Raw genomic sequence first — 16,102 nt, 5'->3', positions numbered from 1 at the left:
ATCACCTCAAGATGACCACTGCAGTGCTGGGCATTGATGTTCCAGGGCCCAGATGGGGAAGGTGGGTGCAGAGCTGGAAAAAAGGGCTTCCCAACCAGCAAAAAAATAAAACCCAACCCTTAGTAGTATCAACTCCATGGCTGCAAAAGAAGGTGGGAAACGTTATCTTTTAGCTGCATCTAATACCCTGTAGAATAAAATCAGAATTCTGATAGTAAAGAAGAAAGGGATAACAGAAACTAGGTAGGCAAAAGCCCAAGCCAGTTACAGCCTTGAGCCTTTTTGTTTGCTATTTCTGCTTCCCGGAATGTGCTCCTCCCAAAGGTCCATCTGGCTGCTGCCTCATTTTCTTTTGGGCCTTTGCTCCGGTGCTGCTTCTTCCTTAGAATGCCTTTCCCTCACTGGCCTACATCAAGTAGCACCACTTCTTGCTCTCCATCCCTTTATCCTGTTTTCTGTTCAGTTGGGTTTTTGGGGTTTGGCTTTTTTTTTTTTTTTTTTTAAGGATTTTTGGGTTTTGTGTAGCCCTTGTGAAACAAAACCAAAAAAACTATAAATCATAGAACAGAAGCATCAAGTGACCAGAAACATTGCCCTTCACTGCTGTGTTTCCAGAATTGAGAAGGATACCTGGCCTAGTTAGTACTCGACAAATACTGGATGGGAAGAAGAGTGAGGGAGAAAAGGAAGAAAGGGAAGCAGGGACGGAGGGAGGAGAAGAAAGAGGAAAAGAAGAAAGAGAGGTGGGAACTGTTTGACTAATAGATGACTGTATGTTACTACCTGTGTTACTAAAAAGAGTTTGAAATGGCAGAGAAAGTCCTACAGCTGTGTTTCAGTTCTTCTAAACCCCAGTCAGAGCTGCCTGGTTAGAGCCACAGAGACACAGAGGTGGCAATCCTTCAAGCAGGGCAACTCAAAGAACTAGATATGCTCTATAGGCTACCTCTACTAATGCTTTTAATAAAAAGACGTTTGAATTTAGAGAACATCAGTTCATACTTAGAAATAAAATATCCTCAGTTAGCACAAAAATTGAAAGGAAAAAATATGGTCTATTTTTTACAGTAGTATCAACACTTTCTCTTTATTATTTTTACTATGTAATTTTTTTTCTACCTTGGGACTACCAGAGGCCGTTTCGTTTGTTTTTTGCCTTGTCTTTTCCAGAGTATACTTAGATGTTACTTAAAAGAATGCTGTGAATTACTTGACCATCTCACCTCTTCCACTCACCCTGGGTCCAAAATATGGGCTCATCTTGCCACCCACATTGCCCAAACCTACTTTTATTTTCTTCAGGCTTGTGTCGTTTTTTTCCCTGCCATTTCTACCTTGTGTTCCACACTGTTTTCTCTTATTCCTCTTCTCTAAACTACCATTTGAAAGTAATATATATAATATTTTCATTCTATCTCAAGCGGTTCCCATTTCACAGTCTTTCCCTTTGAGACAATGATCTAACTTTATTTCTTAAAAAAGCAGACTTCTTCTGTTGTGAATATTTTTAAGTGATTAAAAGTATTACAGTTTTCTAAGATTTGAAGAATCTCACACATTATAGTTTTCTAAGATTTGAAGAAGCCTTCATGTGTCTTGTGGGTTTTGTTTCACTTAAGTTTCTGTTAGTTGGCAGCAGCCTTTTTCCCAAAAAAATTGGCTGAGTAGACTGACTGCTTTGGACTGTTGGTAAACAAATATAAAAGCAATTTTTTATAAATGCAATATAAGGATCTTGTATTCCAGCAACACCAAATGACATACAACCACACTTCCAAGTCTTTGCTTGGGTTTTTTCCTTTTGCCTAAAATGAACTTTAGCTTCCTTATCTCTTTTCTCTTTCCAAACACATAATCTAAAATATATCCCTCTTGGGGGAAAATACAAAAGTAAATCTGCATCCCACTACCACCACCTACATTAAAAAATGTCTTACATGATGCTGGGTAGCATGACCCACCATCCTAGATTTGCCTCGGAGCGAAGGGTTTTCCTGAATGCGGGATTTCCCATGCTAACATAAAGTCTCAGGCAAACTGGGATGAGTTGGTAACCCTAATCCTCGGTTACTTTGTCCATACCTATTTATTACTTATAGTATTTTACTAAAAATATTTATGTACATATTTGTGTTGTTTATTAGACTGTAGACTCCTCAAGTTCAGGGAACTCACCATATTTATCTTATATTCCCAATATCAGACAAAATGCCATGCACATGGATGTAGCAACATAGATGTTTATTGGTTGAATGGATCAGTGAATGACTGTAAAACACCAAGTCAATTAAAAATACAGCAGGAGAATCGCTTGAACCTGGGAGGTGGAGGTTGCAGTGAGCCAAGATCACGCCACTGCACTCCAGCCTTGATGACAGAGTGAGACTCGGTCTCAAAAACAACCACAAAATTTTCAGTAAATTTTTATTGTCTATGTGATATTTTTAATCTTAAGAGTTTTTAATCTTGTGTTGTATGCCTTGTTCTTACTAGTACCTTGCACACTTATCCACAGATCTATTTTGTTGGAATTATTCTAAAACATACGTATCTACATTCATTTTATGTGTACATTATTGTTTATCCTCAGTAACTCATCTTGTACTTTAGATTAAGGCCCTATTTTAGCTTATTTCAGAAATGTACCATACAAATTTGACTTAATTTAAGTAGTTGAAAAATTCCTCTTCTAGATCTAATTACTGCTGTCATGACAGATTGCCCCTTTTCTCTGTCAGAATCTCCAGATCGCCTTGAGCTTTCCCCTTCCTTCATACCAATCGGTTAAGGTGTCTCCTCAGTTCTGTTTGCTTGATAGCTTGCCAACACATCCAGTCTGTCTAGTAAGATCTTCCTCCTATCCTTGAGGCTGCTCAAAGGTCAACTCCTATGTGAAATTTCCCAACTCCTCCAGGCAAAGTTCGGAATCCTGTGCTTTGTAATACCATACCATGGCATTGTATGCTTCCCACATCTCATCACCCTATAACTATTTTGATATCTTCTTACTATCCATCAATAAAGATGGACCAGCTAAGTTTTTTAGAGGGTAATACACATTTTAGTTTTTAATGGATTTCTTAAGTGCAGAAATTTGCAAATGTCATGGGTTAACCAAAAGACAAGTGAATGTAATTTAATCTGTCACTGGTAATTATAACTTGAACTAATAATGAATACATTTCAATAGTATATAAGAAATATTCTAGAAATTGCCTTCCCAATGTTGACAATACTAGCAGTATCATGCAAAAAAAATTTCACCAGAAATTTTAACCTTTAGTTCTTGCTTAATCCAGTACAGCTTCCAGATGCTGTGGCTTTATTATGGGGTATTCTATTTCTTATCAAAATTTTTGGAAGTATAAATATTATTAATAACATTTGTAATTTATAAATATTTTTCGTGGCTTTATATAGCAGCACTCCTACAGTCAATATTATAATCCTATTTTAAGAAAATAAGTGGATTAGACTCAAAGAATTTGAGAAATTTGTTTGAATTGACATAGCTAAACGACAAGACCAATATTTGAGTTGTCTTTTTCTGAAATCATATTCTTATTATGCCCTTTTTAGTGATGCTAAAAGGTGTGATGAACAAAATCTCTGGACTCAAGATTGTGTGTCAAGGGGACAAACGATACTATCAACCTGTATTGGTTTAACATCCCGTAATTGAGTAGATACAGTGTTTCCAGAAGTTCTTTTTTTAAAGAATATTTTGTATTGTGGTGAAACATATATAACACGAAATTCATCATCTTAACCATTTTTAAGTGTATCGTTCAGTGGCATGAAATACATTCACATTGTTTTGTAAGTCATCACCGTTACCCATCTCCAAAACTTTTTTACCGTTCCAAACTGTAAGTCGGTACACCAGTTCTTCATTCCTCTTCCCGGAGCCCCTAGCAACCATCATTCTACTTTCTGTGTTTATGAATTTAACTATTCTAGGCACCTCATGTAAGCTGTATCACTCAGATAACTCTGAGGGGTTCTCAGAGACCTACAGTGAACTTGCCCTGTCCAATTAAATCGGTATCCCTTTTGTGTCTGACTTATTTCACTTGGTATAATGTCTTCACAATTCATCCATGTTGTAGTGTATGTCAAAATTTTCTTATTTTTTATGACTGACATACAATATACAATATTCCTTTATATGTACGTGCTACATTTTGATTATCTATTCAACTGCAATGGACATTTGGGCTCTTTCCACTTTTTCTGTCTATTGTGAAGGTTGTTGCTGTGAACATTGGTGTACAAATACCTGTTTGAGTCTCTGCTTTTAATCTTTTGGCTATGTACTCAGGAAAATTACTGGATTTACATGATGTCATCTCTTTTCAAATAGCAAAATAGAGTCAAGGATAAATAGCTTTAAAACAAGCTTTTTTGTTTTTATGTTTTAATTCTAGAAATTCAACCTAAGAACATGTTGAGAATAGCCTAAGGGTTTTTGCAATTCCCCTACATATCCCTAGTCCTGTGCTAACTGAAACTTGAGCACCCAAACATCTAAGATACCACTATAAAGAAATAAATAATGTGAATCATCAGTAAGTAGGCCCTTATGCAACCATTAAAAATCATGTTTTGGAAGATTCTTTAATGACAATTGGGAAATGTTTACTGTTGAATGTTCATCAAAATCAACATTAAAACTAATCGAAACCAATCAAAATCAACACCCCAAATGTGACTCCAGTTTTGTATATATGTAAATAAACATCGATTTTGTATGAATGTAAACAAAGAAATAACATATCTTTGCTTATGTTTATATATTGGTTAGTTTTCAAATATATAAAGAAAGCACACCAAAATGTGCTAATCTCTAGCTGGAAATATGCTGATTTTTCTTCTTTATACTTTTTATATGTTTTCCTTATTTTCTGTAGTGTCTATACATTATTTTTACAATCCTAAAAAAGATTTATTAAATTATTCTCAAACTTAGTTTGTTAGTGATAAGAGAGAATTAGATAAAATTGGGAAAAGGCTTTCTAGGAACCTGCCAGGAAATTATAGTTGAGATCAAAGGAATGAATGAATGAATTAATTTTTTTTGGAAGAAGGTGAAACAGGATTAAAATATGGGAACTAATATGCTAAAGTTCTAGTATGGTAAGTTAGCATATGGTATGTTAGCTATATGTACATATCAAAGAGAGACTGGAGAAAAATTTCTTATTGCCCACCCCATACATTATTTGTCAATTGTACTGTTCCCACGTCCTTCCTAGCACGAGTAAAGGAGAGGGGTTCTCAGAGACCTACAGTGAACTTGCCCTGTCCAATTAAATTGGTATCCCTGAACTACACAGTTGAAAGTCTAGATTACCTAGGTAGAGGCTGTTTCTCTAAGGTTGTGGTCCCCCAAACAGTAGAAAAGTTACAAGAAATATTCATTTTTCCAGATTTGCGTATGTAGATGTGACCAACCCAGCCCAAACTATGTCATTTAGTAGATCATCTAGTTGGCCATACAGCATCTTTAGGGACTTATACCCTGAGGCATTTTTTACTTATATTTAAAATGTACTTTATATAAGTAAATTTTACACTAATGAAGTAGAATTATAACCAACAAAAGAAACAATATAAAATGTTGCCCATATCTGAAGTATTATTTGTTTCCAGATAATTATATGACATTATCTCGTTTGATTGATCTCCTAAGAAGATGTGGAAAACTAGAGGATGTCCCACGATTTTTCTCAATGGCTGAGAAACGTAACTCCAGAGCAAAGTTGGAGCCAGGATTTCAGTATTGTAAAGGACTATATCTTTGGTAAATCTATTGACAAATAAATGCTACATAATTTTTTTTTCTCATTGTAAATCAAGTAGAATAAGCTTTTCTTTGTAGTAAAAAAAATGTACGTTTCAAAATAGTTCATCAGTTTTATTTACCAGACAGATTATAAACTAATATAAGTTTTGTAGTCAGTGATTGAAATAAATAATTCTTTTAAACATCTAACAAGGTACACTGGAGAACCAAATGATGCCCTTCGACATTTTAATAAAGCTCGGAAAGATCGTGACTGGGGCCAAAATGCCCTTTATAATATGATAGAAATCTGTTTGAATCCAGATAATGAAACTATTGGAGGTGAAGTATTTGAAAACCTGGATGGAGACCTGGGGTGAGTTATTTGACATATTATCCTTTTTTAAAAAACACTTGTTGGAGATAATAAACAAGATACTATACAAAAGAACTAAATTCTAGGATAGCAATAATGAAAGGGCAGATGAATAAAATAAATAGGCATTTCATTGCCTGTTTCAGAGAATAGTTATTTTAGCAAATTGAATAGTTATTCAATAGGTTAGTTATTGCTAACATAACTATTCTCTGAAACAGGCATAAAATGTTTTTAGGTTTCCTAAATAATAATAGACATGTTATGAAGACACTCCCCTAATTGTAAAATTTGACAACTATGGCAAAAATTATCCACACAATAATAGTAACTACTTAACAAATGGTAGGTATTTTCCAGACCCTGTCCTCTATACTTTCTATGCACTATCTCGTTTGTTTTCTACAACAGTATTGCAAAATAAGCTGAGTCAACTTGTTTAATGTGATAGTAATGATGGAGGCAAGATTTAGACTGAGTCCTGACTGCTGCTAGTGTGGTATACTGCTAGTCAATGGTTATTTATCAACCTGCATTAGTAGCCTGTCCTCTCTTTAGACTCGGGCAAGGCATGTGGGGAATGTATTAGGACATAAAGGGAATATGAGGTAGTTCCTGCCTTCAGGAGTGTGTAATTTACTTAAGAGGCAAGACAATACCTGAAACCTTTCAATCTGCAGCTAAACATAAATGGATTTACATGGATATTAAGTATTGTCAGAGTTCATAGGAATCATAGCAGTGCATGAGGTATTCAGGGGAAGATGCATGGAGGAGCAGGAAAAAATTAACACTAGATTGCCAAGAGATTTCAATGACAGGTTTTAATGCTTGGATTACAGAGATCAATTAGAGCTAGGAAGTGGCATGTTTATGGTTGTTTTAGGAAGGTTGAGGTAACATTGCTGTTACGGAACTATAAGCTATCCAAGTGGAAGTCTTCTGCAGGCAATTCAAAATACAAAACTAAAACTCTGAAGAGAGGTCACAGCTAGGGATAGAGATTTGGGAGACATCTGCAGAGTGCATAGTTGGAACTCCATGAATGGCCTCTTTGAAAGTGGTAGAATGAAGTAACAAAAATCTGAGAACTAAATGTTAAGTTTGTTAACATTTAAGGGATCTGGAGGAGGAAGGAAGGTCAGAAAAGGGCAATCAACATGGTAGAAAGAGAACTAAAGCCATGTAGTGTTACAGAAGCCAAGGAAGAAGAACTTTGAAAATGGTAGTAAACAGCGTGACATGTTTTAGGTAAGATAAGCCTAAGGTCTGAGAAGAAGACCAGTGGCTTTAGTGATTGGACTTTGAGTGTTTAATTTCCTTTTATTAATTGATTTGTGTATATGTGTGTGTTTGTGTGTATAAAACAAGAAAATTGCTATTAAATATTCAAATTGCACTTGAAATTACCTTTTGACACACATAATTTCTGAGAGTCTGATAGGCAATGTGGTGAGGAGAACAGAGTAGATTTTATATGTCTGATAAACTTAGATTCAGGTCCTAGGTTTACCACTTATTAGCTGCATGACCTTTAGCAAATTACCTATTTGAGCCTCAGTTTTCCTGTGTGTAAAATGGATTAAACATAGAATGAAATAATACAGTATTTGTCACTTTTTCCTCCTCCTTTTCTTTCCTTTCACTTTTTGAATAGATATATGTTAATTTTATTGTTCTACTTACAGTTTTATATTTGCTGGAATGCACACATTTACAACATGTAGATATTGTCCAACTTTTGTCTTCATTCTAGAGGAAATTAATGCTTAATGGTGTTTTATTGAGTCCCTATTAATTTTGTTTAAAATGCATTATAACTGTGCTTCAGTTTGTATTAGAAGAGAATGAGTGACATTCTTCACAAAAGATTACTTTTAAATGAATGACAAAAAGTATAAAAGAATGCCCAGAGCTTTTTTGTACAAAAGCCAATTCTAATCTCAATGAACTGTATCATGAGTAAGAGACATAAGTGATTTATTTTTAATTATATACAGTAATTCAACTGAGAAGCAAGAATCTGTGCAATTGGCAGTAAGAACAGCAGAAAAACTTCTTAAGGAACTAAAACCTCAGACTGTTCAGGGTCACGTACAGCTTTGCATAATGGAAAACTATTGCTTAATGGCTACCAAACAGAAATCTAACGTTGAACAAGCATTAAATACCTTCACTGAAATAGCAGCATCTGAGGTTAGTGGATTTTCTTTTTCAGCTTCATATGTTATCTTTATTTGGTAGTATAGAAACATGTATTTTGATTAGTTGTTTATTTTCTGAAGAAACATTGACTTAATTACCTGTTTTGTTTTGTGTTTTTGTTTTGTTTTGCTTTGTTTTGTTTGTTTGTTTGAGACAGAGTCTTGCTCTGTAGCCCAGGCTGGAGTGCAGTGGTGCGATCTCGGCTCACTGCAAGCTCTGCCTCCCAGGTTCACGCCATTCTCCTGCCTCAGCCTCTCGAGTAGCTGGGACTACAGGCGCCCGCCACCACACCCGGCTAATTTTTTGTATTTTTTAGTAGAGACGTGGTTTCACTGTGTTAGCCAGGATGGTCTTGATCTCCTGACCTCATGATCCACCCACCTCGGCCTCCCAAAGGGCTGGGATTACAGGCATGAGCCAACGCGCCCGGCTTAACTTTTATTACAAATTAGGTATATAGTTGGGCATATACAATGTCCCCTTCTTTGCAGAAGAGACAATGTTACTGTTTTGATGTGTTGTTGATGTATTTCTCTCTACTGGAATTTTAAATTCCAGAGAAAGGGAATTCTTCAAAAGTATGTAAGTTAATTCTCAAGGGAGCCACTTTATCCTCTGGAGAATTTCTGTGTTGTAGATGTAGCCAAGATTAACTTACTAAGTGGAAGTAAACACCTGGCTGCCCTGATGTCTTACCTCTTCACTTACATGAACTTGGAATTTTTCCAGCTATATAGCTACATGAGAGCAATACTGACAGCTTATAACTTAGTCATACAAATAATTATATAATTTTTTATTTTTTTAATTTTTTTTGACACAGAGTCTCACTCTGTTGCCCAGGCTGGAGTGCAGTGGCGCAATCTCAGCTCACTGCAAGCTCCGCCTCCCGGGTTCACGCCATTCTTCTGCCTCAGCCTCCCGAGTAGCTGGGACTACACGCACCCACCACCACGTCCGGCTGATTTTTTGTATTTTTAGTAGAGATGGGGTTTCACCGTGTTAGCCAGGATGGTCTCGATCTCCTGACCTTGTGCTCCACCCGCCTCGGCCTCCCAAAGTGCTGGGATTACAGGCGTGAGCCACCACTCCCGGCCACAAATAATGATATTCTTTGGCAACACTGAAGTAACCTCCTGCAATCTTTTCAGATTTGTTATTTTCATGGTATTATTCTTACAAAATCAGAGGCTTTCTTCTCTTCGCTGTGCTCGAATCCACCTTTTTTCCTTTTCTTTGAAACGGAGTTTTGCTCTTGTCGCCCAGGCTGGAGTGCAATGGCGCGATCTCAGCTCACTGCAACCTCCGCCTCCCAGGTTCAGGCAATTCTGCTGTCTCAGCCTCCCAAGTATCTGGGATTATAGGTGCCTGCCACCATGCTCGGCTGTTTTTTGTATTTTTAGTAGAGAGAGGTTTTGCCATGTTGGCCGGGCTGGTCTGGAACTCCTGACCTCAGGTGATCCACCTACCTCGGCCTCCTCCACCTTTTTTCTTACTCTGTAGATACTGTTTTTCCTTCCCTCACACAGCCCTTTATTTCTTCAATTACTTGATATTAAGAATAATAAATAAATTTAAAAAAAAAAAAAAAAAAAAGGAATTCTAGATACCCTCCCATCAGCAGTTGGTAAGTTACTTTTAAGCATATTCACTGGATTTCATGTTTGTTCTTCCATTCAGTGATGCTGTAGGCCACTGTAAGCTCATTTTGTGTCTCTCAGAGGACACACAGAATTTTGCTATGATTTCTTGTGGTTCAGTGGTCACAGTGGCAACAATAAACTACCCAAAGCCCTGTACGGTGATCTCTTTCCCCTCACCTTCCAGGGCCCTGGAGGAGATTGAGATGTCAGGGGTTTGGGAGACCTGCAACTCATGCTGTGGCTTGGGTATGAGTATCCTAGATGGCAGCTTTATTACCACACTTGGAACAAAAGAGCAGGGCAGCATGTCAGCAGCAACCCTCAAAAGCAAGGCACTTTTGCACACATTGAAGTAATGTGCTCAGGGGTCATGCTCTGTTGAATTGGCTTTGTGGAGCAGATGGATGACAGCTGCTGAATGAAGACAGCGCAGAAGTAGAGCAATCATGTACATCTAAGAGAATCTCTAGGAACATGAGGAAACGCAGTCTCATGTCAAGTGCCATAGCTACTGAATGCTGTGATGTGCTATTCTATCTCATAACAATGAGAAAGTTTATTTTGACCAAATCCATTATCCCTACTGTGAAGTTTAAGAGAGGAAAAAAAGCCAAAAGCAGTGAATGATATTACAGCTATTTCCTAGAAAGACTATGCCTGCTTTCTGTTGATGAGACTGCATTATTTTTTTAATCATCCTTACGTATGTGGTTAGTAAAATACTATCTTCAGATCTGTTTACTAACCATATTATTCAAAAGATAATGATACATGAGCTGAAGTTTCATAAGCATCAAATTTTATCTCACATTTTTATCTTTTAACTCATAGGCTGCATATATTCAATATAATGAATATTCATTAAGCAGCCAGCAAGTGCTAAGCATAGTGGGAAACACAAAGATAAATAATGTATGGTCCCTTTTCTGAAGTTTCTCATAGTCTATGGAAGACAAGGCAAGCATACTGACTATGATGACTTAATACAAAGCAAAATGTGTTACATTCCTTACTAGAATTGCAAATAAAAATGCTGTAGGAGACAGTATAAGGAGAGTTGAGGGACCCTTTTGTAAAGAAGGTATGATTTAAGAAAAAATAGGATTTAAGAAACAGGTATTGATTCCAAGTCTTTGCTATTGTGAATAGTGCCACAATAAACATACGTGTGCATGTGTCTTTATAGCAGCATGATTTATAATCCTTTGGGTATATACCCAGTAATGGGATGGCTGGGTCATATGGTACTTCTAGTTCTAGATCCTTGAGGAATCGCCATACTGTTTTCCATAATGGTTGAACTAGTTTACAATCCCACCAACAGTGTAAAAGAGTTCCTATTTCTCCACATCCTCTCCAGCACCTGTTGTTTCCTGACTTTTTAATGATCGCCATTCTAACTGGTGTGAGATGGTATCTCATTGTGGTTTTGATTTGCATTTCTCTGATGGCCAGTGATGATGAGCATTTTTTCATGTGTCTGTTGGCTGTATGAATGTCTTTTGAGAAATGTCTGTTCATATCCTTTGCCCACTTTTTGATAGGGTTGTTTGTTTTTTTCTTGTAAATTTGTTTGAGTTCTTTGTAGGTTCTGGATATTAGCTCTTTGTCAGATGAGTAGACTGCAAAACTTTTCTCCCATTCTGTAGGTTGCCTGTTCACTCTGATGGTAGTTTCTTTTGCTGTGCAGAAGCTCTTTAGTTTAATGAGATCCCATTTGTCAATTTTGGCTTTTGCTGCCGTTGCTTTTGGTGTTTTAGACATGAAGTCTTTTCCCATGCCTATGTCCTGAATGGTACTACCTAGGGTTTCCTCTAGGGTTTTTATGGTATTAGGTCTAACATTTAAGTCTCTAATCCATCTTGAATTAATTTTCGTATAAGGAGTAAGGAAAGGATCCAGTTTCAGCTTTCTACTTATGGCTAGCCAATTTTCCCAGCACCATTTATTAAATAGGGAATCTTTTCCCCATTTCTTGTTTCTCTCAGGTTTGTCAAAGATCAGATGGCTGTAGATGTGTGGTATGATTTCTGAGGACTCTGTTCTGTTCCATTGGTCTATATCTCTGTTTTGGTACCAGTACCATGCTGTTTTGGTTACTGTAGCCTTGTAGTATAGTTTGAAGTCAGGTAGCGTGATGCCTCCGGCTTTGTTCTTTTGACTTAGGATTGTCTTGGAGATGCGGGCTCTTTTTTGGTTCCATATGAACTTTAAAGCAGTTTTTTCCAATTCTGTGAAGAAACTCATTGGTAGCTTGGAATCAACCCAAATGTCCATCAGTGACAGACTGGATTAAGAAAATGTGGCACATATACACCATGGAATACTATGCAGCCATAAAAAAGGATGAGTTTGTGTCCTTTGTAGGGACATGGATGCAGCTGGAAACCATCATTCTTAGCAAACTATCACAAGAACAGAAAACCAAGCACCGCATGTTCTCACTCATAGGTGGGAACTGAACAATGAGATCACTTGGACTCGGGAAGGGGAACATCACACACAGGGGCCTATCATGGGGAGGGGGGAGGGGGGAGGGATTGCATTGGGAGTTATACCTGATGTAAATGATGAATTGATGGGTGCTGACGAGTTGATGGGTGCAGCACACCAACATGGCACAACTATACATATGTAACAAACCTGCACGCTATGTACATGTACCCTAGAACTTAAAGTATAATTTTTTAAAAAAAAAAAAAAAGAAAAGAAACAGGTATGATTGAAGAACCAGGATAAATTGCATTTTAACAGGCAGAAATGAAGACAGTGTGTTCCAGAGGAAGAGGAAAATGTGAACGAAGTCAGGGAGGCAGAAAAACATAGGGTATGTTCACAATCCTGTGCGTCATTCAGAGGGACTGAAAAAGAGGTATGTGACAGGAAATAATGGAGGAAATGCTGGAAGATACATTAAACCCAAGCTAAAGTGTTTCCACTTGCTTTCATTGCATCACCTCAAACCATAAAGATGAGATGTTTGTAATACAGCTATATTGTCCACATCCGAGTCTTGTCCTTTGCAATCTAAAGTTACTGCAATTTAGAGTTATTGAGAGACAGAGAGAGAAACTGGCTCTAGGTCTTAGGATGTCTGCACCAGGAAGAAATACCTAATGCAGGGATTAGAACTCAGGTTTGCTTTTAGAAACTGTTCTTCAGTTCACTCAGGAGTGATCAAGTTGTGAAGAACCGGTAGATTCTAATCAAACTCAAAGTGTAAGTCAGAGAGGCTATTTTTAATTGTGTAGTGTAGGGGGAATGTGGGACCTTTTAATAGGACCCTCCTCCTGTTAGGCTGTCCTAGGACCTCGCTGACAAATACATAGCAGGCCTCTATTTTCTCTCGTCTCCTGGCCCACCTGAGGTGGGCTGGGTTGGGGAGAGGGTGAGACTCTGTTATTGGTAACATCCAACACGTCTTCATAATCTACAACCAATTGGTTGGATTTAACACTCAAACCATTTTGCCACCCCTTACCTAGAGGAACAGATTACATCTTGGAAGTTTATTGATAGACATAGAATTTGAGGTAAGGAAGTTTTTATATTTCTAAAAGCTGTTTTTATAAAACCCTGATGTACTGCCCTTCTCTATTCCAGAGTTATTTCTTTCTTCTAACCATGATCAGTTGGACATTGAACGTTTTACCACTCTCCTTTTACAATATTCCTTATCAGTTACCCAAATTTGCTGTCTTATAGTATACTTCTATTATAGTAATGATATCATCAGTCCTCAGTCACAATTTCTTACCCTTTGTTTTTGTTTTTATTTTGAGACAGGGTCTCATTCTGTCTTCTATGCTGGAGTGCACTGGCATGATCATAACTCACTGTGGCCTTGAACTCCCAGGCTCAAGAGATCCTCCCACTTCAGCCTCCTGCGTACCTGGGACTACAGGGGCCGGCCACCACACTCAGCTAGTTTTTCTTTGTTATTTTTAGTAGAGGCGAGGTCTGTTACGTACTAGCCTCAGCCTCCCGAAGTGCTTCGATTACAGATATGAGCTGCCCACCTGGCCCCTTTATTTGTATGTCAAGCTGAGGCTTCTTTCTTTATAAATGCCTCGCAATCCCTCTGCTGAAATTTAAGAAGCATCCTACCTTTATCAAGAACATACACATTATTGCTTATGAAAGTTAGTTGTCTGGATAGATCACTAATGGCCTCCATTTTATATGAATTCTCATTAACCTATTGGTTTCATAGAGTGACATTCTCTGACTTCAAACTCTATCCAAAAGAATATCATATAGATTGTTTTAGGAAGCTGCAGACTCCAAATCTAAAAGCATAATTTAAGGCATGTGTTTATTTCATGTACTTTCCAAGTGGTGAATCAATTATGTGCCTCATTTTTAACATTTCGTTGTTCAAACTTTATTGGGAGAAGAGGTTTTTGGATAAAAGGAGAAGGGAGGAGAATAAAGCAATAGAAGTCAAAATGGGTAAGGACCATCGTCAGGTAAATTATTGTTACTTGTCTTTGACAGGTGAAAGAAGTAAGGAGGCTAAATGTTAAATCTGAAATACAAACTGCTCAATAAGGATTTTACTGAAATAGTTTTATTTTTTCTGTTTCTATACAAAACTAAAACATGACTATTTGAACCCCATTAAAGATAAAGTCTCACTAATTATTGTAATTGTGTGCATATGGCATCTGAATAGTTGTCATTATCTTGAATTATCTTGACCACACAGTGCTTGACCAAGTTTCTTCATAGCAGCTTGACGGTACTTGATGTGTTAAATAATGACCTGTAATCACAGTTATCCATAATGGAGCTAGAAATAGAATCCACAAACTAGTTCTCATGTAGCATTTTCTGCTTTCTGTATGTTTTTGAGACATTTATGTTTGTGCATCTATCTTGTGGTCTAAAAGTTTATTTTCTTATAGAAGGATCATATCCCAGCACTCTTGGGAATGGCAACGGCTTATATGATCTTGAAACAGACTCCACGAGCCAGAAACCAGCTGAAACGTATTGCAAAAATGAATTGGAATGCTATTGATGCCGAAGAGTTTGAGAAGAGTTGGCTGCTACTTGCTGATATTTACATTCAATCAGCAAAATATGACATGGCAGAAGAACTATTAAAACGGTGCCTGCGTCATAATAGAGTAGGTGATTGAAGAGTAAAAAATAATTATTGACCTTTGCTGCATAAGCTTTCCATGTAGATATCATTGAGTGTTAGTCCATTTCCAAGGATTCTTGTGTGATTTTTGAAAATTAAATGTTTATTCTTACCACAATCAGGAAACAAGCATTAATAATAAGAAAAAAGCCATTTGTCCTTTAAAGTTTAAAAAAAAAAAAAAGATTTATGCAATTTCAAGTTTCAGCTCTAGTGATGCCCTACTTAACGGAAAGTGTTTTTGGAATGTCAAACATTTGCCTGTGATTATCCATCTCATCCCAGAACTAATGAAAATTGCAGAAGAACATTAATTGCGGACGTCTGTCCCTCCCATTAAGAAATACTCTTGATGAATTTACTGCAGCTGCATGTCATTTTCTCATTATTAGAATCTATTATGCATAATATATTTTGTGGGAGAAAGTCTTTTCAGCTTTTAATTTCATTTAATAAAAATTCCTTATCTTTAGGTATAAAATTGAATATTATAAAGTCCTTAGAATTTAAGACTTTTTACTAACATTTTGATGTTTAATTACAAAAGATGTCATTATAGCAGTTCTTTAGAGTTAAGATTTTTTTTGTTGAGAAATAATTGTACACAACTTAGAAATGATATTTATCTTCATATATTCATATCAATTACTTCAAAATCTTAATCACAGTAAATCTGTTTTATTCTCCTTGAGTGAATTAGATTACAAATGGACCATTTATTTTTTAAAGAGGAATTGTGATTATCTAGTACTATTAAGATTCTTTCCTAGGAACTTAAGAACCTGAATGATCCAAGCATTTATCAATTTATAAACTATTCTAGATGATTAGTTACATAAATTTTATATTAAATTGGCTTTGAAAAGCAGAATGCTCATTAATAGGCTTTGAAAATCTAAATTGCTGAATAGTTTACCCTTTCATATCTAGTCTAGGATTAACCA

The 16,102-nt window shown here is 36.7% G+C and overlaps 1 protein-coding gene across 5 annotated transcripts in view; it reads left to right on the top strand.

Moving 5' to 3' along the window:
• Positions 1-16,102, top strand: part of TTC21B (tetratricopeptide repeat domain 21B) — an 81,417-nt gene that overhangs the window by 57,079 nt on the left and 8,236 nt on the right. For 3 of the 5 annotated variants that reach the window (XM_038001985.2, XM_007965224.3, XM_038001986.2), the window contains exons 23-26: positions 5,653-5,803; positions 6,000-6,161; positions 8,162-8,357; positions 14,917-15,141. In XM_038001985.2, the coding sequence (XP_037857913.1) occupies positions 5,653-5,803; positions 6,000-6,161; positions 8,162-8,357; positions 14,917-15,141 (734 nt within the window). Of the gene's footprint in view, positions 1-5,652; positions 5,804-5,999; positions 6,162-8,161; positions 8,358-12,763; positions 12,939-14,916; positions 15,142-16,102 lie in introns of those variants that run through there. The other 2 variants (XM_073019777.1, XM_038001987.2) reach the window with 2 other exon arrangements.

Source organism: Chlorocebus sabaeus, chromosome 10, assembly GCF_047675955.1.
Source record: "Chlorocebus sabaeus isolate Y175 chromosome 10, mChlSab1.0.hap1, whole genome shotgun sequence".
Classification (NCBI taxonomy): domain Eukaryota; kingdom Metazoa; phylum Chordata; class Mammalia; order Primates; family Cercopithecidae; genus Chlorocebus; species Chlorocebus sabaeus.
This window is presented reverse-complemented; position numbering and strand designations above follow the sequence as displayed.